At 56.9% G+C, this 23,296-nt stretch overlaps 2 protein-coding genes across 5 annotated transcripts in view; both read right to left on the minus strand.

Annotated features, from left to right (window-relative positions):
• Positions 1-42: 42 nt before the first annotated feature.
• On the minus strand, positions 43-16,023 carry Scly (selenocysteine lyase). Its single transcript, XM_003474386.5, has 12 exons — positions 15,808-16,023; positions 13,610-13,722; positions 11,017-11,117; positions 9,398-9,578; positions 8,478-8,605; positions 8,222-8,386; positions 7,858-7,964; positions 4,054-4,090; positions 2,536-2,619; positions 2,334-2,436; positions 1,439-1,514; positions 43-1,054 (listed from the first exon to the last, which is right to left on the minus strand). The coding sequence occupies exons 1-12, from the start codon at positions 15,984-15,986 to the stop codon at positions 901-903; spliced, it is 1,428 nt and encodes a 475-aa protein (XP_003474434.2). The 5' UTR covers positions 15,987-16,023; the 3' UTR covers positions 43-900.
• A 4,618-nt stretch (positions 16,024-20,641) lies between these two features.
• The window catches only part of Ube2f (ubiquitin conjugating enzyme E2 F (putative)), a 39,018-nt gene continuing 36,363 nt past the window's right edge, over positions 20,642-23,296 (minus strand). For all 4 annotated transcript variants that reach the window (XM_023566965.2, XM_005005696.4, XM_005005695.4 and 1 more), the window contains 2 exons: positions 22,744-22,806; positions 20,642-21,182 (listed from right to left, as the gene is read on the minus strand). In XM_023566965.2, the coding sequence (XP_023422733.1) occupies positions 21,132-21,182; positions 22,744-22,806 (114 nt within the window). In that variant the 3' untranslated portion in view covers positions 20,642-21,131. The remainder of the gene's footprint in view (positions 21,183-22,743; positions 22,807-23,296) is intronic.

Here is a 23,296-nt window from a genome sequence, read left to right on the forward strand (position 1 = left end):
CTCAGACAGAGGCCTCCTGCCAGAGAGCACAGGGCGTCTACGTGAGTGCCTCAGTCCTTTATTAGTTCCCTCAGCTGCCTGCTGGTGCCACCACAGTTCTCTGTGCCCGGAAACCATGCAGGAAAAATGCATCCCCTGGAAACCCTGCCTGCGTGAGGCTCGGCCTGTGATGGTAAACCTGTGTCAGGCTGAGACACAGGCTCTGGCTTCCCGACCTGGGGTGAACAGAGGGGTCCAGGGTGGACCAGGCCCCTTCAGGAGGGCAGTCAGGTCCAGCGGGGGGCGGGGGCATGAGGGGCGCAGCCACCGCCTGGCAGGTCTGTGTGCACTGAGGTCATAGGAGGGGGATGGCGAGGCCACTGGGGACTGAGTTTGGAGAGGGGGTGAGGTGGCCCTGGGGGACCCCCTGGCAAAGTGTGCTGATCGAAGTGAAACCGAGTTTCCTATGTCTGTTTTCAGTCCCGGGCACATGCACTGGGCAGGAGCTCCACGCCTGGCTGCACTCCTGGCCTGCACTGCAGCAGGGTTTCACTGAGCTGCCCAGGCTTCACTGTGCCACTCTCCTGCCTCAGCCTCCACAGCAGCTGGGATTACACACCACCGCACCTGCCTACTTCCTATTCTCCTGATTGCAGCTCCCTGAGGATGGTTCTCAACAGGTGCATTTCATCTTTGGGGTAAAATACCACCTGTCTGGAATGTGACCCCCGGGAAAGGCTACTATCCCTGGGGGTAGGGAGGTGGCCCTGGCACCAGTGGGGAGGTCGTCCTATGGGGGTGCTGGTGTCAGTGTGGATGGTCAGGCAGATGTGACCTGGCCTGGAGGGAGGAAGGGGGCTGTCCTCACTCGGCCCCGGTGGGGCTGGGATGCTCCTGTGGGCATGGAGGGTGTGACTGGTGCTAGGCCTGTGACTCCAGCCGGGCTACGGCCTGCTTCAGGTCCTGCACGGCAAGATCCACGTCAGCCCGGGTGGTGCTGCGGCCTACACTGAGCCGGAGCGCATTCCTGGCCAGGTCCCAGGGGACGCCACAGCTGAGCAGCACCGGAGACGGCCTGTGGAGGACAGTGCCACTGAGAGGGCAGCCACAGGACGCAGTGTCCCTGCATCCTTCCAGTTGGGAGACTTGCTGTCCCTTCTCTTGGCCCAGAGCCCCTCGCCTTGGCCTCGGCACCCCTCAACCAGGCCTTCATGGGCCTGTGCTTCCCCAGAGGGAGCATGGAAGCCCCCAGAAGGGCGCCCCCTCCCAAGCCTCCTTGTACGGCGCTGCCGCTGGCATCCTGCACAGCCTCGGTTTCCTCGCTCAGAGTTGCTCCTCACGAGTCCTCTCCTGGGTGGTGGTGAGGAGAGCGATCGCTGCACACCCCATCTGGAGCGACCGCAGGCCCATGGCTGTCCCTGCCTCCACCTGAGCACAGGCAGTGTCCACACACACTCACCGGTCCCCGTGGTCCGAGTGGCATGAAGCCCCCACGCTGGCCAGCAGTGCTCGGCAATGGGCCAGCACCAGGTAGCCTGCGGAGACAGCACCACACTGAGACCCAGGGTTACCCCCCCCCCGCGCCTCCCCCAGGACAGCAAGGGCCCTCAGCAGAGCCCAAAGACAAGGCTCTCTTGCCATGGCCAGTTACTACCCTGCCTTGTCAACCTGGCACTTCTGAAGGTCACCTCTGAGGCCAGGCAGGAGCCCACAGCGGGGTGTGGTTCAGTGACCACTATGAAGAAAGCAGCCATCTCTGTCACACTGAGTGGACAACAGCCACCCTGGATCTGGTGGGGGACAGAGGGTGCCGCCCCTTCACGTAGGAAGGCTGGTGAGAGGGCTGGAGCCTCAGCTTCCTTTCTGAGGACATGCAGTTCCATTCCTGGCCTCCAGTTAGGCTGCACACCAGTGACTCCCCAAGCTCCTGCAGGACCTCTATGGGACCTGGGATGTACAAAGTGTCCTCTCCTGGGGCCACGGCCACCCATTTGGGGGCCCCACATTGGGCCCTGGCCTGTTGCTGGCTGGAGAGCAGGGTCCAACTGCTTGTGAGGTGTTGTCTGGTGCTCTCTCCCTCCTTGTGAGCTGCCAGAGCCATGGCCTCTCTGGTCCCTTCCACTCATGAAGGTCATGAAAGTGCTGCTGGGAGCTGGGTGGTTCTGTTTCTTCCCGGACTACTCACCCCGGACCTGTGACTGAGCACCATCCCCTCTTCTAGTCTTTGTGGATGTGAGGTACGCAAGGCAGGGGCCAGCGGCCAGCGGCAAGGCCCCTGAGGCAGCTCTCAGGTATCAGCTGGGACCCAAACTCAAGTCCATGGGGAGGAGAGGCCAGGCAAGCCATGTGCTCACCTTGGAGCTGGGGTCCTCGGATGGAGAAGTTGCAGGTGTTGGGGAGGCGCTCGGTGCCCGGGAAGCAGCTGTTTAGGTGGATTCTCCTCTGGCCAAATTCGGCCTGTGGAACCAGAGAGGGTACAACGTGAGCCCTCTGTGCCTGAGGCCCCTTCCTAAACCCCGATCCTCCTCCTGTCCCATGCCAGGCCCCTCCACTCACCTCCAGCCTCTCCTCCAGGTAATCTCGGATGTCCCGCATGTGGGCCTCATAAGCCTCGCAGTTCTCAGTCACCAGCTCTGCGGCCTGGGGACACAGACACGGGGCCCAGGGGACCTGCTCAGTGGATGGGACACCACTGGCCATGGTGTGGAGGGCGGCAGGAGGCCCCTGAGGATGTGTCCCAGAGCCTGCGTCAGATGCAGGGAACAAGGACAGGAAGAGGCTGATGGATCTCCCAGCATGAGGCGAGGACCTGGGGGGTGGAGCCACCCAGCCCATCTGGGCCCCAGGGAGGTCAACAAGAGGCTGCAACAGTGGACAGGGGTCCTGGGAGAGGCCCTGGCTGGTACTGTGGTCAGGGACATGCGTGCATGTGTGTGCACAACTGTGTATGCACATGCGTTGGGGGGCTGCTCCCAAGGGGCACACGGAGGGCAGAGCCGCTGGTGGGCACCACAGGCAGAGGACTCCAGGGTAGGCAATGGGCAGCACAGGCTTGGTGGCCGCTGAGGTGCAGCAGGGGAGGAAGAGGCCGTGGTCCAGGGCTCAGCAACAGGGAGGGAGGCCTGGCAGATGGCTGTGAGGACCCAGGGCCCAGACGGAGCAGGGCAGGGGTCTTGGGAGGGTGCTGTGAACTGGGCGCCCTATGGGGACGCGACCCCAGGCCACAGTGGGCAGAACCTTGAGCCAGACCTTGAACCCAGAATTTTACAGCCAGGGTCCCATTGTCCCTGCTCATGTGGACCCCACTTATGGCCTTAGGCCTCACAGCAACACCCAAAGCAGCTGGCCAGTAAGTGCCGGCTGGGGTGGCTCGGGGTACAGCGCTGCTATGGTGTTCAACCACCAGCACCCTGCGCCAAATGCCACTCTCCTGCCAGGAGAAACTGAGACAGGCAAGGCCGAGCCCTTGGCTGCGGCAGGGTGGAAGGTGGGACACAGGGAACAACGGGCAGAAGAGGAAGCGGGCACGAGACAGGGCAGTGGCCATGAGCAGTGCCTGACTTCTAGGCACCACCCCACCTGTGCAGTCCCCACTGGAGGACAGGAGAGCATAGGGCCCAGGGTGCACAGCCTGCACCAGGCCGCAGTGGTCTCCCATGCTGCAGACCCCTGGGGGCCGAGCCAGCAGCACAGAGTCTGCGTTGTGCCAAGGACAGTGCTGCCATCGGGAGGGACTGGCTCAGGGAGCTTTTCCTTCTCCCAGGGCCTCTTCTCTGTGCTACACCCACAGATTGTTTTGATTTTTGAGACCAGGTCCCACAAAATTCCTAGGTTCCTAAGTTCCTGGGGCTGGGATCCTCTTGCCTCAGCCTCCCGGAGTGCTGGGATTACAGGCGTGCACGTCTGGCTGACCCTTTCCCTTTCAAGGCCAAGCATGTGCCGCCCGCCCTAATGATCTCAAGGAATGAGGTTCTCTGGGCCAACACAGGAAACCCAAGTCTTCTCCTGTCCTGACTGAGCTCTCCAAAGCCTGGGTCCCCCAGTGCCCTGGGGAGGGGCCGTGCATGGCCTTACCTTCCCGAGGCCGGCAATCATTGGGGTGTTCTCTGTCCTGCAGGAGACAAGGGTTACGTGGTATGAGCAGACGTCCAAGGAGGGGTCCTGTCCAGGTGGAAGCCACATGGTAAAGAGCCCGCACCACCCCTCCTGGACCAGCACTGCAGCCGCCCCCAGCAGTGTCCACCCCGCCCTGGGTAGTCCTTATGGGTTGACACAGGCTGGTGTGGACAACGATCGGGATGGGGCAGTGTGGGGCGGGAAGAAACTGGGCATGGACTGCACCAGTGCCAGCAGAGGGCAGTGGTGCTGGTGTGGGCAGGGGTGTGTGTGCCCGGCCCGCACGTGTGCAGGAGGGGTCTGCCACAGCGAGGGCCAGGCCTTCACTGCAGGACAGAACACACAGTGGCCTCATTCTTCCTCATGGTCAGTCCCAGTGAACCGATTTCCTGGGCCTCCAGCTGCTCACACTGGTCAGAAGGCGACCGTCCCCTTGTGTCCCTGTGCCAGGTCCCTGGCAGTCCCGCTGGCCACAGCGCCCCCGGCCTCCTCCTCACGCTCTTCCTTGGTGAAACATCTGTTAATATCTTCTGCCTGTTGAGTTTTCCCCGAGTTCTTTGTATGTCCAGTGTGACAGTCCTGTCAGGTCCGTCAGGTGGAAACATATCTTCCTAGCACTTAGCCTGTCCTCCCGTCGCCTCAGGTCTCTTGTGGAGCTTGTCCCGCTCTGAGGACGCCTGAGCTACCTGCACCCTGCACTGGGCGCTTCTGTGTCAGGGCCAGGAGCACTGCCTGGCTGTAGATCCTGATGGTTCCCGGGGTTGTGTCCCCGTAAGTGTTATGCTCTGGGCTTTATGTGGAATTTCATGACTGCTTTGAGTTAATACTTTATCAGCTGTAAGACTTAGGCCAAAGTTCACCTTCCCCCACACTGGCACCAGCACTGAGATGGGTTCGTTCCAGCACCAACCTGACCAGCATTTGTCCGAATCACTGGGTGCTCTTCCTGCCCAACGCTACTGTGCCCTCATCTGCCTGACCACGGTTGTGGAGGCTGCAGGGGTAAGCAGCAGCCTGGAGAGAACGGACGCCCACAGAATGTGGTTTGTCTCTTTTATTTACGTTTTTTATTTCTTTCATCCACACTGTGTAGTTTGCAGTGTATAACACCTGTATTCTTTGTTCAGATCTGATGTTTTATTGTTTTTTGTTTTTGTCTTTTTGAGACAGGGTCTCACTATGCAGCTCAGGGTGGCGTTGGCTCACTTTGTAGCCCAGGCTGGTCTCGAACTTACAATAATCCTCCTGCCTCAGCCTTTCAGTGCTGGAATTACAGGGGTGCACCACCATGCCCGGTTATTGCAAATAGTTTTTATTCTATGGTCTATCTGTTCATTACTAGTACACAAAGACCCAAGATTTAAAAAATATCTTGTGCCCATGACCTTGCTATAGTCATTTATTCGTTCTAGACGACACCCGGCCTATTCCTTGGGATCTTCCTCACCATCATGGGCTCAAGTGGTTTGGCTAGGGGTAGATTTACTTCTGTGATGCAGGGTTGAACCGGGGTGCCGGTGCTACCTCTGCCGCCTCCCTCTGCCTTTCTCACCTGTCTGCTTTTGCTCCTTGTTCCTGCCCTATGGCACCGATGACAGGACCACCAGCGCCGTGTGGAGCAGGTATGTCCCTCAACAGAGGCTGAGCACTTGGGGCTCCACACGAAGCATGACATTGAAGCCAAGCTTTAGGCAGGCGCTCCCTGCGCTGGGAAATTTCCCTCTAACCCTACTATTCTGAAAGCTCTTAGCATGAATGGGAGTGGGTTTTTCTCAAGTGCTTCTTCTGCTTCAAATCACAGGATGGCGTTATTTTTCTGTATGCGGCCCTGCAGTTTAGTTAAAAAGCATTTTCCACGAGGCTCGTGTGTCCTGAGGTGGGGTTTCTAAGGGCGACTGGATCACAGGAATGGATCCTCGTGGAGGAAGATCAGGCACTGACCAGATTTGAGCTGCATGGGCCGTGACAGGCGGGAGGGAGCCCAGTGTCCCACAAGGGCGTGGCTTCCTCACTCACTTTGTGCCCCAGTGTCAAGGGGCCTGCTGCCCTCGTCCACCAGGCCACCTGCCCTGGAGCAGCTGCCCAACCACTGAAACCTCAAGGAACCCTCAGCCAAAATCAGCCTTTCTCCGCTCAGCTGTGCCTGACAGGATTTTACCTCAGTGACAGAAAGCTGAGAACAGGCTGACTGCACGGGTTAAACTCTGTGTCCTGACCCAGCCTGTCGCCCCTGGGGTAAAACCCACTTGTCTTGCTCGTACACATGCACTTCGTTACATACACTGGATTCAACTGTTGATGTCTGGGGAAAGACTGCCCCTAAGCACGAGGTTAGGGATGTTCATCTCGTTTGTTCTGGTACTGGTTTTGTGTTGGTTTCAGGGTAATACTGGCTCCTAAAACGCGATGCAAAGCATTCTCTCTTGTTTTCTGAAGGACAGGGCATGGAAACTGTGGTAGTTCTGTCAACACCTGGCAGAATTCTCTACTTCTCTGAGACTGCTATTGGGGGGAGTTTAAAAACTACAAATTCAATTTACAGACAGTTATAGCTATTCAAGTAGCCTGTTTCAAAAAAAGAAAACCAACCTGTCTTGTATGCAGCGAGCTGCGGGAGTCTGTGCTTTGGTAGCAGTGTGTCTATCACGGAAGCGTCCACCTGCTCTGTACAGGGTTGTCTGTTGCACCTTTGCTCCCCACACGCCCTCCTTCACTACTGCCCTGTTTTCCTCTTGTCAGGTGTTTTTTCCTCTTTTTGAGAAGGTCTTGTTATGCAGTCCAGGGTGGCCTTGAACTCACAGCGATCCTTTGCCTCAGCCTCTGGAGCACTGGGATTACAGGAGTGCGCCACTGGCTTCCTCTGTCAGTTTTGCTAGAGATTTGTTAGTTTTATTGAAGGTTTTTCCTTTTCCCTTCCCTTCTCTTACTTTTTCAAGTGGTGGGGATGGAACCTCTGGAACGCTGAGCTGCACTCCCAACTATAAATTTTCTAACTTTTCCCCCAAAGAACCAGCTCTGTTCTGCTGATTTATTTTCCTGTTGCCAATCGCACCAATTCCTGCTTGTGTCACCTCCTCCTGCATCCTGGGTTCCCGCTGCTCTTCCTTTCCTGGGACTCTGGGCCTGACTAATCCGAGGCCTGGCTACCCAGGTCACCCTGGGCTGGGTCTGCGGCAGAAAAGGTGCGTCGTTTGCATTTTTACTCGGTTCACTGTGTCTCATTTTTCTCTCTGCTTGAGGTTACTTAGAAGTGTGCTTCTTGTTTCAAATGTTCTGGAATCTTCTGATCGCCTGCCCTTTGCACAGCTTGATTCTTCTGTGGTGGCAAACAATGAATGCTGACCATGGGCTGAAGCGGGAGCCACAGTGGCCCCTCCGTCCTGCTGGGTACAGTGGCCCAGCGATGAGGGAGTGACCAGGACACCAGGGAACCCGCCAGCCAGCTGTTCCCAGCTCTCCCTCTGGTCACGGAGTCTCTGACAGTGCGGTGCTGGCACCAACTGACTCCTGCCTAAGACGTCACATGGGCACAGGAGCTGGGCAAGGAGGCCAGGTGCTCCGAGGCTGGCTGAGCCCAAAGACAGGTGCGGGGCACAGGATAACAAGAGGTGCTGGGTGCCCAGGAATAGTGACACTGGTCCTGACTCAGTGGTGACTGTACCGTGCCATTCCAGTGCCACCAAGAGACAGCGAAGCAGCTGATGTCACTGACCCCACACGATGGCACGGCAGCAGGTCAGAGACGGTCAGCCGTGTACCTACCCTGGCCTGAAGTTCCGTTCCTGGCCACCTCCAAACAGCATGGGGTACAGGGGCGTCAGTTTGCCGAGCCCTCGCACGTACAGCGCCCCGATCCTTGGGCCATAGAACTACAAGGAAATGTCAGTTACTGGCAGAGAACTCTCTGTGAGCCTCCCTGGTTCCCAAGCTAAGTCTTAGAGGCCGGGAACAGCACAGGACTGCCCTTGGCCTCATGTGGCCCCGTGGCTCCCACCAGCCAGGGTCGCAGTGATCCTTGTCGAAGGGCAGCAGTGCACTTGTCTTGCCGGCCCTGGCTCACAGCTGGGTGCCTCTCCATGGAGGAGGCTCCCCCCCGCCCCGGATTGGGTGAGTGCTGCACACCCACCTTGTGGCCCACGATGGTCAGAAAGTCCACGCCCAGGTCCTCCACATCCACACGCCTTTTCCCCAGCACCTGTGCGGCGTCCGTGTGCAACAGCACACGGGGCAGCCCTGAGGCTGCCCGGCTCCGGTTCAAGGCTTTCACACGCTGGCTGATTTCAGAGACCGGCTGCAGGGAGATAAAGGGCTGGGAATGCGGCCTGGGGCAGGGGACAAAGGGAAGACTCGAGCTCCCGCATAGGGACCCGTAGGTGGCTTACCATGACTACTCCAGTCTCATTGTTGGCCAGCATGATGGTCACCAGGCTGGTGGTCGGGCGCACAGCAGCCAGGACGTCATCCACCTCTGCCTTCCCACTCACCTTGGACACTGGTACAAAGGTGACGTCTAGGACGCAAACACACAGATCAACACCAGCCTCACGAGTAAGCTTCGCACTGATGTCTCTCCAAGACTGTAAAAGCTTATTTTCAATGTTTGGAAGAGGGTAAGGAGGAAGGACAGTGAGCCACCGTTGCTGTGCGGAGAAGCTCGGGCCAACAGTGGAGATGGGGCACCAGGTGCTGCAAGTCAAAGCCGTGATGATGAGACACGCCATGCACTGCATAGCCACAACGGGAAGAATGGCAAGACTGGGGACACAGCTTAGTGTCACACGCGCCTTCCTGGCAAGTGCAAGGTCTGCAGTTTGATCCCTGGTACAAAAAAAAAAAGCCAACACATGCAAGGAAGGAGAACGGTAGAGCAGGACCCTCGTACACTGCTAGTGAAACATAAATTGCTGCTGCTGCTACCTTGGGGAGCAAAGGTCAAGTTAAATCACAAAGTTATCCTGGAACGGGCCTGTATGTTAACCTATGAGCCAGAAATGATGCTCATGGGCACAAACCCCAAAGAAAGAGCAACTGTCCACAAAATACCTTAACACAGCAGGCACAGCTTTTCAGGAGGCTGAGGCACTCAAGCGTGGTGGGTTGGGAGTAGCTTGGGCAGCACAGTGAGACCTTTACACACATTATAAATATTGCCCAAAAAAGCAAAAAACCCTTACTAGCCATGAGCTGATGAATGAGAAAATAATCGTCACACATTCATACAAAAGATGGCGGTTTATCCGTAGAAGGGACGCTTCCCTCAGTGCTAGCTTGGCCTCTGCCCACAGTCCTGGTGTTCACTCACCGGCCACCTGCTCCTCCACCAGGTGCTCCAGGGGTAGACGGATGGAGTCGTGCTCCACGGTGCAGGTGACGATGTGGGGCCTGGCCCCCTCCCCGGGGCTCTGCTGCTCTCCCTGGTCCCCTCTGGGCCCCTGTGTTTCCTGGAAGTGCTTCACTGCCGAGTGGATCACTAAGTTATTCGACTGCAGAGACAGAGCAGAGAGAGGACTCAGCACCATCCAGGGGAAAAAGCTGGAACACCCTGTCACTTGTTCACATCTTTGGTGTCTCATGCTCACAAAGAAAACAAAAAATCAACCCTCAAGAAGTGCAGCCAGGGCTGTGCTGTCATGAAGCAGCCCAGGCAATGCGCTCCGCTAACCAGCTCCAACACCAACCAGCACCTGGGCCCTCGGGGGCCAGCAGATAGCTCGGCTGAAGGCTGCGCCCTGAGCACCAACCACACTGGCACTGAGGGCCTGACAGCATCTCCAATTCAGAATGCAGCAATTCTGAACTGCGAGGGTTTCGAGGCCATGCACTGGTCCTTCCAGTCAGGAGGCCCACTGAGTTTGAAGCCAACCTGGGCTAGTGAGCTGAATGCCAGCCTGAATTACACAATGAGACTTTGTCAAAAACTCAAACCCAAAACAAAACAGAACACCACTCCCCAAAAAGAAGCAAAGGAAACACTTCTACACAGGGACTCTGAAGAGTCGTGGGAAGAGCCGGGCTTTGAGGACCTGGGTGGCTGTAGTGGCCCTGAAATCCCAAGGAAGGGGTCCTCTGGTCACACAGGAACTGAGGGTGCAGTGATCTGAGGCACAGTGACATCCTTGTCCTATGGCCGAGGAGACACACAGGAGCATGGGGCCAGGAATGCTGGGGCCTGACCCGTGCAATGTGCCCGCCCAGAGGTGGTCCCCACCCTGACCAATGCAGAGCAGAGACACTGTGTGTATCCAAGTCTTCCCAGGGCCTGTCCCTGTCACCCAGGCAGCAAATGCAGCCTCCGCTTGCCTTCCCGCACATGCTGCTGCTTCCCTTGTGACAGAAGTCGGCACGCTTCCCCTGGTGGCCAGTGCTGTCTGTCCTTGGAGAAGCCTTGGTCACTGCCACATCTCCAGGACAGGAACTCGTCGCCCACCAGGTTTAAAAATGATCACTCACAAGCTGGTCCTCCCTCCTCCTGCAGCTTTTTCTGAGTGCATGGTGAAGCAGAAGTCCAGTGACTTCTCTGAGTGGCCCTGCCTGGCCTGTCCACTGGATGGCTGTCCCCTCGACCACACAAGGGCTTGCCTGTCTGTCATCCGACTTCCAAGAGAGAGGGCTCTGTTACAACTGTGCCAGGCAACAGCTGGCCCGGGGCCGGCCTGGCCAGCATGGTGCACAGTCCCCTTGGGCGGGCGGCATGTCCACCTCACCTAGTTGTCCACCCCACCAGGTGATGTGTGCTCCAGGCAGTTGCATATCCACCACCATGCAGGGTCTCACCACACTCCTCCCGGATGCCTTGAGCACTCCGGGGCTTTGGTGTTGCTGTGAATGAGTTTGCAAGATTCAACTACAAAGGTACCAGGTATCACTCTGTCCTAAAAACCAGTGACAGTACTGCAGGCAGCCACTTCCTGCTGGACTCACCTCAGTGCCCCCGGAAGTGAACACAATGTCCTCGGGCTTCCCGCCCAGCATACGCGCCAGGGCCTCCCGTGCTGTGCTGATGATGTCCTTGGCCTTTCGACCTTGAGGGACCAAAAGAGAAGCTGTCACCACCACCTGCAGGCACACATCACACACTGAGGCACCCACAGCCAAAGGGAGGTTAGGACACTGATGAGGGCACCAGCCCAGGGAAAGCAGCAGTGTTAGTGCTCAGTGACGGCCACCAGACTCGAAGGATGCCATGGGAGCCACACAGAAATTGGGGGGAGGGCGAGACCTTCCTCTTACCAAATGCAAGAGGAGAGGGACACTGTACTCGCCTGCTGGGAGAAGGGAAGAACACTGCAGCACAACAGCATAGGTCCCGCTCGGGCTCAGACTCCAGCTATAGCTGGCCTGGGGTTGCCCTCACTATGTAGCCCAGGCTGGCCTCAACCCGTGGTGCTCTTCCTGCCTCAGCCTCCCAAGCGCTGGGATGATGGAGAGCACCGCCATGCCCAGTACTACCCAATCTTATTTGTAAAACACTTGAGAAGGCAGGCGCTACCAAAAAACATATTATAAAACATCAAAGTATACATGTAAAAAATTTAAAAATATGCAAAGCATTTCTCAAAGTGTCTAGCATCAGGGCCAGCCGACAGTGTGTTAGTTTGTGATATCAGCTTTAACCAGCACTGCCTGCAGCTCCTGTCAAATGTTTGCTGAGGCCCAGCTGCTGGACGCACCCAGTCTGCTACCCTGGGGGTCACCTCCCTGCTACCACCTTCCCAGGGATGTCACCACTCTTTGAGTGTGACGCCCAGCCCAGACTTGTCCTGAGCCCTGGGAATCTCTGGTCCCTTCTCCCTTCCTCCATGGTGCTGGGACTGAGCCCGACCAAGCTACATCCCCGGCCCTTTCCCTAGTCCCTACTTCGAGACAGGGTCTCGATCAATTGTTACGCTGCCCAGGCTGGGTGTTAACTTAGGGTCTTCCTGCCTCAGCCTCCAGAGGGCGGGGATCATAGGCAGTCCAACTGCAGTTATGGCAGGAGGGGTCTGAGCCTTCCCTCTGTGCCCAGCCAGGGCCCCTGGTGCTGAGCTGGCTCTCCCGGACCGTGTGCTGCTGAACAGCAGTATCCAGATGGGACTGGCCACACATGGTGGGCCAGGTAGGGTCCACAGGGGCAGGCGCACACCCAAAAGGAACAGCAGGGGGCAGCATGCCAAAGGCCACTGCACTAGGCTGCCGGGGTCCCAACACCCACCCAGTGGTACAGCTCTCAGTTCTAGCCAGCCAGGCTGCTGGGGATTAAGACTTAACCTGTGGCCATGGACCCAAGCTCTGGATACAGTGTCCCATGCACCTGCTAGATATGTCCTTTTATGACGCAGGCACACCTTTCTCCCTCCCACAGGCATGATGTGGCGCCATGCTGACATGATGGCTTGGACTAGAGCAGCCACCCTGATCACAAGGGTTGGAAGTACTCCAAGGACAGAGGGGAAGGTAGGGTGAGCCCATTCCTGGTAATGGGAGCACATCACAGGTCCCAACTGAGTGTGAGAAACCACCAGCAGCTGTGTGGGCCACCGTTATTCTGGGCTGTGTCTCTTATGGCAAAACTCTGCAAAATTCTTTCCATACTTGCCCAGCCACACGCTTTTATAAGAGGTTCTCAAGAGGGGGCGGGTACTGAAATGAAGTGCTGGACCCTAGGGGGCTGCACAGTGCTGAATAATCAGCTGGCGACTGACCAATGCCAAGCTTGCCCAGTCTTCATTTTTCCCTACTGTAAGCAAGGTTGTGAATCACATCACAGGTTTCAAGAATCTTTCTGCATGGCCTTGATATCTTCCTTAAGATCAGCCCCGACTGATTACTCTCTCGAGTGTCCAGTTTAACACGTCGGGAGTCTCAGGGGCCCCACGGAGGTTGCTGACATGGAGCAGCCATCTTTGTCAGGGGGTCAGGGAAGCTGTGCCTCACCCAGCTGCTGGGGAGCTTGGCCAGCAGTGGCTGTGAGCTTTGCCAGGCTCACCAGCCCCAGAATGGAGCAGGGCCTCAGGATTCACAGCTCAGGATTCACATTCCCCAGGATTTACAGCTCAGACACCTAACAAACACTCCACAGGCGAGGAGGAGCTCCAGCCTGGCCATCTGAAAACAACAGTGCTGTCCCCGCCCTGCTGATTTGGGACAAAGGAGGTGGTAAAATCTCCAGTTTCAAGCTCTATGTTAGAAGAACATATCAGAATACGAATAAGAATACTTACACTAGAATTTAAGAGTGACTTTCCCCTCTAAGAAAGGCCAGGACAGCATGTGACCCTGGCGACCTCACAGGGAAGTCTGCAGGTTGTGACAGGTGTGCATGGCCTTGGGCTGAGACAGTTTATCTGAGATCTTTATCAGAGACCTTTCATGCCTGGGCCAGGGTGACAGGAGTGCATGTTAAAGATTACACTCTAGAAGTTCCAGGTGGTGGCATCCACACCTGGACTTCTCAGATAAAAGGAAGACCAAACCCCACAGCCAGACTCCCAGTTAGCAGAGAGTTCGGGACCCAGGCCCACCCTGCTGGGATTACCTGCCGGGTAGGGGCTGCTGGGGTTCCCCCAGGCTTCCTGCATGGCCTCCGTCATGACCTGGATGACCTCTGGCTCCAGCGGTGTGGTCGCATTGTAGTCCATGTATACCTGCCTGTGGTGGGAAAGCGGGGCACATAGGAGTGCTGCTGGGGATCGCATGGGGGTGGTGCTCAGGGCTCCCTCCTCCACGGGACTTGGAAGCATGTCTTCTAACAGTCTACTCCTGGCTTGCCAGTTGTGGGTTTTTATTGTTGTTTTTCTTTTTGGGAGGTTAAGGTCTTCCTATATAGTCCAGGCTTGAACTCTCTGTGTAGCCAAGGGTGGCCTCCAACTTCAAGTGATCCTCCTGCCTCAGCCTTCCAAGTACTGGGATTACAGGCAGGTGCCACCATACCCGGCTGTCAGTTGTGTTTCCACACATGCAGAAGTTCACAATTTCTCCCTCCCACAGGTAGGACTAGAGCGTGTGGGCCCAGATTACCCTCCCAAGAGAGCAGCATGTCCTCAGGAACTTTTTGTGGGCTCCCAATCTCCACCAGTAGCTTTTCTTATTCCCTGGTCCAAGGCTCCAGGGCTGTGGGCGTCCATTTCCTGCCCAGGCCTTCTCTTAAGGTGGCCTTACCTAGAATGACGCCACTGCACCTGCGGTTTCCATGTTGTGCTCCCTGTCCCCTCCCAGCATCTGCCCTCCTATCCCCAGACAGCACTGTCATTGAGGAAAGTTTCTCTGGGACCCTCATCACCAGTACCAGAAACCTGTAGTCCTACCTCCCTGAGGGAACCTCACCTGATACCAGCCACTGTTTTACTTGGTTTTAAGGTCAATGGCCTGTAAAGCCACCCACACGAAAACACAAGAACAATTATTAATGGCAGCTGGAGACTGGAGGGGGAGGGGACGGAAAAAGAATCACGCTGTGTTATGCACATGGAGCAGGTCCCCTCTATGAATGTCACTGTCCCATACTACAAACAGCTGATAACAAAATTCTTTTAAAGCTAGAGACCAGGCACAATATGTGCATTAATTTGCTCTGCCTTTGCTCTGGGCCACACAGAGCCCTGAGCCACGGTTCCAGACTAGTACTGCATGGGTCTTGTCTCAGCACCATAAATAACTAAGGGTTCCAAGCTGCCCCAAGTGACTGCTGAGCTCATCGGTGGCTCGGATGTTCAGGTTAACATGTCAGAGACAACTTCGCTCCACTGTTAGCTACTTCCTTAAAGTGCTCCCGTACTGGATGGAAAGCTCAGCCTGTCTCCACTGCACAACGCCAGGCCAAAGTGAAAGTGCAACTCACCAGGGGTTCAGATTTTAAAGTCAGACTCACAGGTGAGTATGCGCATGATCTCTCTCTCTCTCTCTCTCTCTCTCTCTCTCTCTCTCTCTCACACACACACACACACACACACACATACAAGCACAGCTCTCACATCGAACGAAGGTGTGCGCAGGGCGGTTGCACGGCCCCCTGGACTGGAGGAAGTAGATTCAAACAGGGATGAGTACAGCACCCTCAGCACAATGTGGTCACCCTCCCTCACCCACTTCCCCGTTTATCACAAGAGGTCCTTAGCCCCCACCTTCCTCCCCTGAACACCCCCACCATCTGAGATGGCCCCTATCTCCAGGAAGCAGTTGGAATTTTTAAACACAGAATTAAAACCCATAGCCTCGCCAGATCAGACCTTCACGCCCTCCTCCACCCTCGGGCGCTCCTGGCTCCCCAAGGACCCTCCCAGCTCCCCAAGGATCCTAGCTGCCCAGAGTGGGGACTTGCAGCGCTGCCGGACCCAGCTCCCGCGCCACTGAGGTCTCCGGCCTCCTGAACGTCACCTCTCAGTAGCTCTCAGGAATTCCTGGGAGACACTTTAGCCAGGGAACTCACAACCGCAGTGACAACCCCGACCCCGAGCGATCACCCTGACTCTGGACCGTCAAGATTGACCTCCGAAATCGAGAGTGCCCTCCAACCACTAATGATAACCTCGATGTCGAGAGTGACAACTCTGGCGCCAGGATGACTACCCTGATCCCAAGGGTAGTCACCCTGAACCTGACGATGACCCTGACTCCAGAAGCGACCGCCCCGACCCATACCCTCAGCCCCGCGTCGGCCCCCTCCAACACCTAGCCCGTAGCGTCCTAGGGCTCCCCACGGAGGCGCGGGCGGCTCCCTGCTCCCCAGGCGCGCACCTCTCCGACGGGCTCTTCTCTCGGCGGCCGCCGGGGTTACTCCCCGCGCGTCCTCGTCCCCGCGCGTTCCTCGCGGGTGCCACCTCCTCCATCGCGGCCTTACTCCTCCTGCCCCCTGCCCTCGGTGCACAACTTGGGGGCTCGAGAGCCACGGGGAGGCGGGGGCCACAGGCCCACATCCGGATTGGCTGAAGGGGCGCACCTCTAGTCAATCCGCTAACTCCAGAGGCGGGGGAGGAGAAACAGCAGGATGATTGGTCATGCGCGGTCAGGTGACGGCCTGGGGCACCGCCCCCACTTCCGGGAGCCTGGGCGCCCCAGTGTGCGCTAAGCGCTGCTGGCGGGTGGGTACCTGATCCCTGGCCTGGCAGCTGCGGTGCTCGCCTGCCGCTCTCCGCGTCTCCTGCGGACCGTGAGTCTTTGTGAGAGCCAAGCCATGCGTCTCCACTCTACGTTGTAAATTTGGCTTGGAGAAAAGTGCCGGGACGCGCGGTGCAAAGTTTGGCCCGGCAGCAACTGGGGTTGTGCGCGAGGCAGGGCCGGGCACCGCGCGGCGTCCCCCAAGACAGGCGCCTTGCGCACCTAGACCCAAGTGCCTACATAGAAGTGCGATTCTGCCGGCCGGGTGCCCGCCACTTCCCGGGCGATTTTGATGGGGTGAAATGAGACGGCCATTTCTTAGCTGTGTGGTGGCTAAATTGGAGTAGACAGGCGGCAGGACGGATGGGGCTGGCGACCAGGGTGTTGGTGCCTTTGTCTGGGGTGGTGGAGGAAGCCCGGATCGTCTGGGGCCCGTCGCCCCAAGCTGGCTGGGGAGAGGAGTAACCCCGAGCTTGCGTCTGATGAAGACGCCACTGCTCTGGTTTAGCACAGCTTCGGTCCTCAATCGTGAGTTGGGCCGGCACAACGAATTCACTGATTCAACTGGAGAACTCTCATTAGGTGGGCTCGCCGTCCACTTTATAGAGGGGGAAACTGAGGCACGTGAGTTCATACCAGGTCTCGCGCACGCAGGGGCGACGGGCCAGGACGGGGACTGGATGGCTAGGCTGCAGGCCGGGGTTTCACGCATCTTCTACGGGAAGTTTGACGCGGTGCCTTGGAGCTGCGTTTTTCATGTCCCCACGCTTCAGTGGGTTTATAGTGTGCATCGGGGCTGGGGATTTAGCTCAGCGGCATAAGCGCCTGCCTTGCAAGCAGGCAGTCGTGAGTTCGATCCCCGGTACTAATAAAAAGCAAAAAGACAAAAAAAAATGTATAGTGTGCATCAATTTGTTTTCGCTTTTTTCTTCAGAGGCCTCTGCTTTGCTGCGGACGTGATTACCAGGCACCCCCCCACCCACCCACCCACCCAAGCGTGCTCATTGAGGGGCTCTGGGCTGTCTCCCCGGCTGGATTTTAGGGCTTCATCTTACTGGGACCCTCAGCACCTGCAGCATCTGATCTCTCTTCGAATGGTCCCCTTCACTGATGCGGTTTTCTTCTAGCACTGAACTTCCCTCTGTTCTCCACCTCCATGAGCTGTTTCAATGCTCTTTTCGCTCTTATTTGTCATTTATTTGCCATTTCTGGGTCTCTGTTGACTGCTTACCCACCAACCACAGGCCACATTTCTCTCTCTGTGGGCTTTTCGGTTTCCTACTGAATGACACACTGCATCTTACCTGGCTGGGCTGGGACCTGTTAGACTGAAGACTGCTGCAGTCACCGTGGACTTACACGTGGAGGGGACAAGAGCCTTTACCTGGTTCTCCATAGCAGTCACATCTCTGACCACATACAGCATGCATGTTGTGTCGCCTGGTCTTCCTCAAACCACCTTGTACTTCAGTGCTGCAGGACTGGGGCTGGATTCAACCTTCCCACCGAGCTCCGCTCACATACTGGACCAGTCTCAGTGGTCACTGCGCTGCCCAACCCAGGCCAGGTCATTCCTACACCCAAGCCAGTTCTCCCCAAGTGAGGAAACCTTACCTGCACTCACTTGCCTGTTACTCCCACTCCAGCTGCCCCATGTTTGAGTAGCACTTTGGATCATCGGAGAGTGTAAGTTTAACATAATCATTATCTATGACTTGTAAAAATTCCTTCTACCAGCTCCTTTGTTTGCAGAGCCTCACTCTATACAGATGGTTTTTATTCACCTGGCTTCCGCTGAGATCTTGATTTCACTTTCCCAAGAGCAGTGTTGGACTCAGAGCTCATGACTGGCAGCTGCTTTCTTGGGCATGGCATTGGGCCCCTGCCCCTCCTGCTGCTCTCCTGGCTGCCCTCTTGGTGCTTGCAGGGGACGCACTCACTGTGACCATGGCTGTGCTGTCCTCCTGGAATGTTTCCTGACACCATGCTGGGCAGCCCCCCACCCCAGCCCCTATGCTGTGGAGCCTGCTCTGTGGACTAAACTGGGCCAGAATGAACTTTACCTTCCCTAAACTGTGGGTGCTGCATCTCGGTGCCAAGGAATGACAGTGCCAAGTCCCCCAGGTCAGTCTCCTTGGCCAGGAAGCCTCGGTCCATGTTAGTTGGTTGTCTGAGTGCAGCTGCAGCTCCTCACAGCTGGTCAACCTCAGCCTCAGCCTCGTCAGAGGGCATGGGAGCAATGCAGGGAACTGGGGTCACCAGGTGGACATTAAAACAAGGTGCAGGTGGGGGCTGGGGATTTAGCTCAGCGGCATAAGTGCCTGCCTTGCAAGCAGCCAGTCGTGAGTTCCATCACTGGTACCAATAAAAAACGAAAAAGACAAAAAAAAAAAAAAAAAAAAAAAAAAAAGGTGCAGGGACTGAGATTGCAGCGTGGAGCTGGGACATGGAACCCCTCTGCTCCAAGGGTGGGGAGGCCTACCCTCCTGTCACTCACGCCTGTGTGGCAGCCACAGAACCCTGTAGCCATGCCCTAAGCCCTGGTTGCAAGCCATCTGTCCACCTGCACTGGGAACTCTTATCCCCAAGGAGCTGACAAGAGCTTACAGGAAAAGCTCGAGCTTGGAGTTTCTGGCAGTGAACAGAGGGACATGAGGCCACAGTTTTAAGAGTTCTTTCTACAGATGCACAGAAACAAATTCTCGCACACTTCACAAATCCACGGTCTGCAGATGTTACCCTCCAAGGTGGTTGGTTTCTTTGAGATGGGCGTGTGGCGTGGCCCAGGTAGGCCCATAATTTATGATCCTCCTGCCTGAGGCCCCTAGTGTTGGATTACGGGTGAGCACCACAGCACATGGCTACCACGCAGCTTCCCATGGCCCCCAGTCAATACTCTGAAAACAGTAAATGGGAAAGCAGAGCCAGTTCGAGGCCCACATGTGCGCAGCAAGGGGTGGCTGTCCTGCCTGAGCCCCTCAGAGGCTGCTCTGCAGCCTGCTGCCAGTGCACGTGTATTGCGCAGGGAGGGTCAGAGGTGCCAGCCTGCTTCTTGGGGGAGGGCTAGTCCACGGGCCAGTGCTCTGAGCAGTGGGTCACCGGTGAGCAGGCTGACTGGAAGCAGCAGACCATGGGTGGGAGCCTAAGCAGATGTTCAGGGGGTCCAGCTGCCCAGGGCCAGCCTCTGAACCACCCAAATCCCACTAGGACAGGTCAGTTGGGAGTGTGTGGCATGGAGCCCAGAGGCCAGAGCTGGGGGCTGAGCCTGGCTGTGCTGCAGGGCAGGGAGGGCAGCCTACCTCTGGATTTCTGCTCGATAGAATGGATGACTCAGTTACCTGGAAATCCTTTTAAGGCAGGGCCTTACTGGGTAGTTCAGGCTGGACTTTAGCTCACAGTGACCCTCCAGCCTCAGTCTCCTGAGTGTTGGGATCATAGTGGCAGATGCCACTGCACCTGGCTTTGAAATGTCACTTTAAAGGAGTTACTATCTGAAAATGAGGGGATTTCTCTACAGCACAAACACTGCAGTGAGAATGAGGGCCTGGTGTTCTGCCGAGTGTGGTCCAGAGTGCAGTCTTTTACCCGCATGGAACACATCTGACCACAGCACCACAGGCCCTGCTACCCTTTCTTCTACAGCCAGAAAGGTCCACCGGAAAGGCCCAGCCCAGGGTATAGGAGTGGAACTGCAGTGGAAGAGGGTGTCTCGGGGATTGGCTAGAAATGTGGGTTCCTGTCTGCCCTGCCTTTCCTGCCGTGCACCAGCTTCAGACCATTGCCAGACCCCAGCTGTGACGCACACAATTCCTGACCTGAGCAGGAGCAGGGACCGCACTGCCACCAGGGCCAGGTTCATCTTGCCATCAGGTCTCAAGAACAGCAAGTGGATGTAGGGGCTGGCAGCTAGGAGGCTGCAGTGGCTATGAGTGTCAGGTAGGCAGCAAATGCAACCAGACAATTTATTCCACATTTGAGTTCATGGTTCAATGTCTAAATGCTTCCTGTGGGCAGGGCTTGCCTCTGGATGAGCTAACTTAGCTGAGCACGGAACCAACCTGCAGGTTCCCCTACCCCCAGCCCTCAGGCACACAACCCAGGGACTCGGCATCAGGCTGCAGTGGGCCCATCACAGATCTCTCGGGAAGAAGGCCTGGCACCGTGACAAGCAGCTACTGACTCCAGTCCTGTGACCACTTCGGGACAACTAGCCCCTGCCTGGTCCAGGATGCCTGTGGGAAAGGCCCCCTGGCTTTTTGACTGGTATCACTCACATGAGCGTCCACTCACATTGGGGCTCCAAGGTGTCCCGGCACCTGAGGACCCAACAGCATGAACTGGTGTCCATGAGCCAGGCCCAGCTGTGTCTGGACAGAATGGGCCATGTGGCTTTCAGAGCTTGTTTGTATTTTTGTCGGTGTTGCTCAACCCCACAGCCTTCTGTCTGCTCTTTATAATGAACATACAAACTAAGTAGAAAAAAATAAAAGCATTAAATTGTACAAATTACAAATCTGTTCCAAAATATACTTACATTAAATAAAATGCACATTTCAGTAAGAGCTACAGTGAATGACTAGGCATTCAGGGAAGCTTCACATCTAGGCAGGGCCAACATTCATGGAGGAAGCTAAGAGGATGTGTGTCGGTCACAGTGTGTGCGGCTCTCGCTGCCCACCGTGAGGACACTGGATGCATCATCATCACTGTGCGGGGGCCAGCACACCACCCACCTGGGCAGCACAGTTTCGGGGGCAACATGTTAAGGGAAGCAGACAACGCTCAAGAGCCCGACACACTTTCGTGCTGTATTTATGCTGTGTGCCCCATCTACAGTGGGCAGTCGGGAGGACCGTCGTTGCCAGGACAGTGCAGCCACAGGGTGGGGACGTCCCACAGGGCCGAGGGAGCTTGAGGACGGGAGCAGGGCTGCGCCATCGCTGGCCGCCAATGTCCTCCCTGTATCATCTGGCGTAGCGCTTGATGTAGTCATCCACTTTATTCCGGAAGTCCTCCTGGAGGAAAGAGCAGGCAGTGAGGTCACCCTGGGCAGACGCTGGGTGCCCTGTGGGGCTGGGCAGACCAGGTCTGGGTGCCTGTGCAGAGCACAGCCGGCAGTGTGGTCCCCGGCCTGACTCCCTTGGGGCTCAGTGCTCCCCACTGTGCCACCCTATCCCCACAGGCCAGCCCAGGGGGAGGTAGGGTGCTGGGGGCAGGGCAGCTTTCTCTACCTGGGCCATTGCTCCAGGAGACTCCCATGGGACTGAGTCAAAGTGACCTGAAATGCTACACAGCCCACCCTATCCAGGGCAATGACACAGAAAACACCCCAGGATGGGCCAGTGAATGGGAAGGTGCCACCTGCGGGCCACCAGGCACTGGGCTCTCGAGACACTGGATCAGCATAGGCAGCCTCTCCAGCATGGCTCTCCCAGGCTGGGACAGCTCCTGCCTGTCACCAGCTCCTGCTCTCAGGGTGAGAAACAGCAGTGCCCTGCCCCAGGTGATGGCTGTGGCAGAGGACTGGCCTGGTCAGAGACCTGTAGCAATGGGGCTGTGCACCCAAAGGCACACCCATCATCCCCAAGGCCAGGCCACGCTGTACACTCAGCAGGAAGTACTGCAAATCCCAGGCTGTAACTCTCAGAGCTGAGTCCCCTAGCCCCGTCACCTGCCCTTGGGACAGAAGGCTCTGTCTTAGCCCCTCCCTCTCTGCTCGCCTCACCCAGCCTAAGTCAGGGAAAGCCCAGTGCCAGGCCCAGGAGGAGCCTCTGGTGCAGGACAAATGCTGAGGGTCTGAGCTCCAGGGGGCCTAAGGCAGGCTGGGTGATGGTGGCTGAGGAGAGCTGCTTTCTCCCGCCATCCTCCCCAGGACAGGAGTGCCAGGACTAGCTTGGCTCCCCCGCCCCTTCTTCCCAGGGGGCCTGTACAAGCACTCTTCTGGAGCAGTGTTCTTGATGCACTGCTCACTGGCTGGCAGCAGGCCCAACGGAGATGGACAGAGCTGTGTTCCCGGGCTGAGGTTTGGGCACCCTGGCTGGGCACCCCCAGGCCAGAGAAGTCTCCTGAGGGCAGGGGGAAGCAGTGCCTGCCAGCCGTGCTGCATAAAAAACAGCCGCAGAGGCTAAACAGAGGACGTGCATTGGCTGGGAGCCAGGCCCAACTTCCAAGACACCTTCTGAGCACGCTAGCAGCAGGCAGCACGGCAGACCCCTCCTCACAACTGGAAAAATCTCCTGGGGAGAAACCCCAATGCCCACCAAGGAGAGAATGGTTTTTAAAAAGGCAGGGTAGACCGCCTTCCAGAATGTTAAGGCAGATGTGGAAACAAAGCCGAGTTCTGTGTGGTAGGTCACGTAGAGGGAAAGGGTTAATTTTAAAAAAAGGAACAGAAGATGAAGAGTAATGGCCAGGATCACACAGTGTGAGTTAGTGGAAGTCGGTGCTAGGAACAGAGTGCAGGAACTGGAAGACACCTCTGCCACTGGCCTGTCCTGTGCCCAGGGGAAAGGAGACTGCACGAGTAAAGTCTGCTTCCCCCTGGCCTCAGGCTGGAAGGGGCTATCTCAGGCTTACCTTGTCCCGCAAGTGGTGTTCTGCAGCTTCGATATTCAGTGGGTCATCGAAATTCAAGAGATCCTTAAAGGAGAGAAACCAGAAGTGAACACCGGAAATGGCCCACTGTCCTGCTGTCTAAGCTGTCCCTTGAAGTAGCAACAGGAATCTCCACGGCACATACCAGGCTGCTGGGGAGAGCCGAGGACCCCAAGGGAACTGAGTCCTCCCATTGTAGGGGCACCGAGCATGTGGTGCCTTCCCTGAGGTGTGGGCAGCTGCCGGAGTTGGGGTTGCTTATACATGGCTGCAAACCCGGGTGAGGGGACTTAGTATTTCCAGATCAAAGCCCTGTGCTCTTTTTTAGACTCAACCATTTTCCTCTCAGCATCCTCGATGGCTGGCACATGTGCCCCTTTCTCTCTGACCTCGCTGACCTCCCTGAGTGCCCTCTCACAGCCTGGGGGATGTCACTGGGGGCCAGCCCTATGTTGGCAGCAGGGTCAGGCCACCCCCATGCCCAGAACACATCTGGACTTCAAGCAGTGGCCTACCCATCTCACCCATGCACTGC

This window comes from Cavia porcellus, unplaced genomic scaffold (genome assembly GCF_034190915.1).
Source record: "Cavia porcellus strain 051 isolate PalLab524CR breed Dunkin Hartley unplaced genomic scaffold, mCavPor4.1 scaffold_26, whole genome shotgun sequence".
In the NCBI taxonomy this organism is placed as follows: domain Eukaryota; kingdom Metazoa; phylum Chordata; class Mammalia; order Rodentia; family Caviidae; genus Cavia; species Cavia porcellus.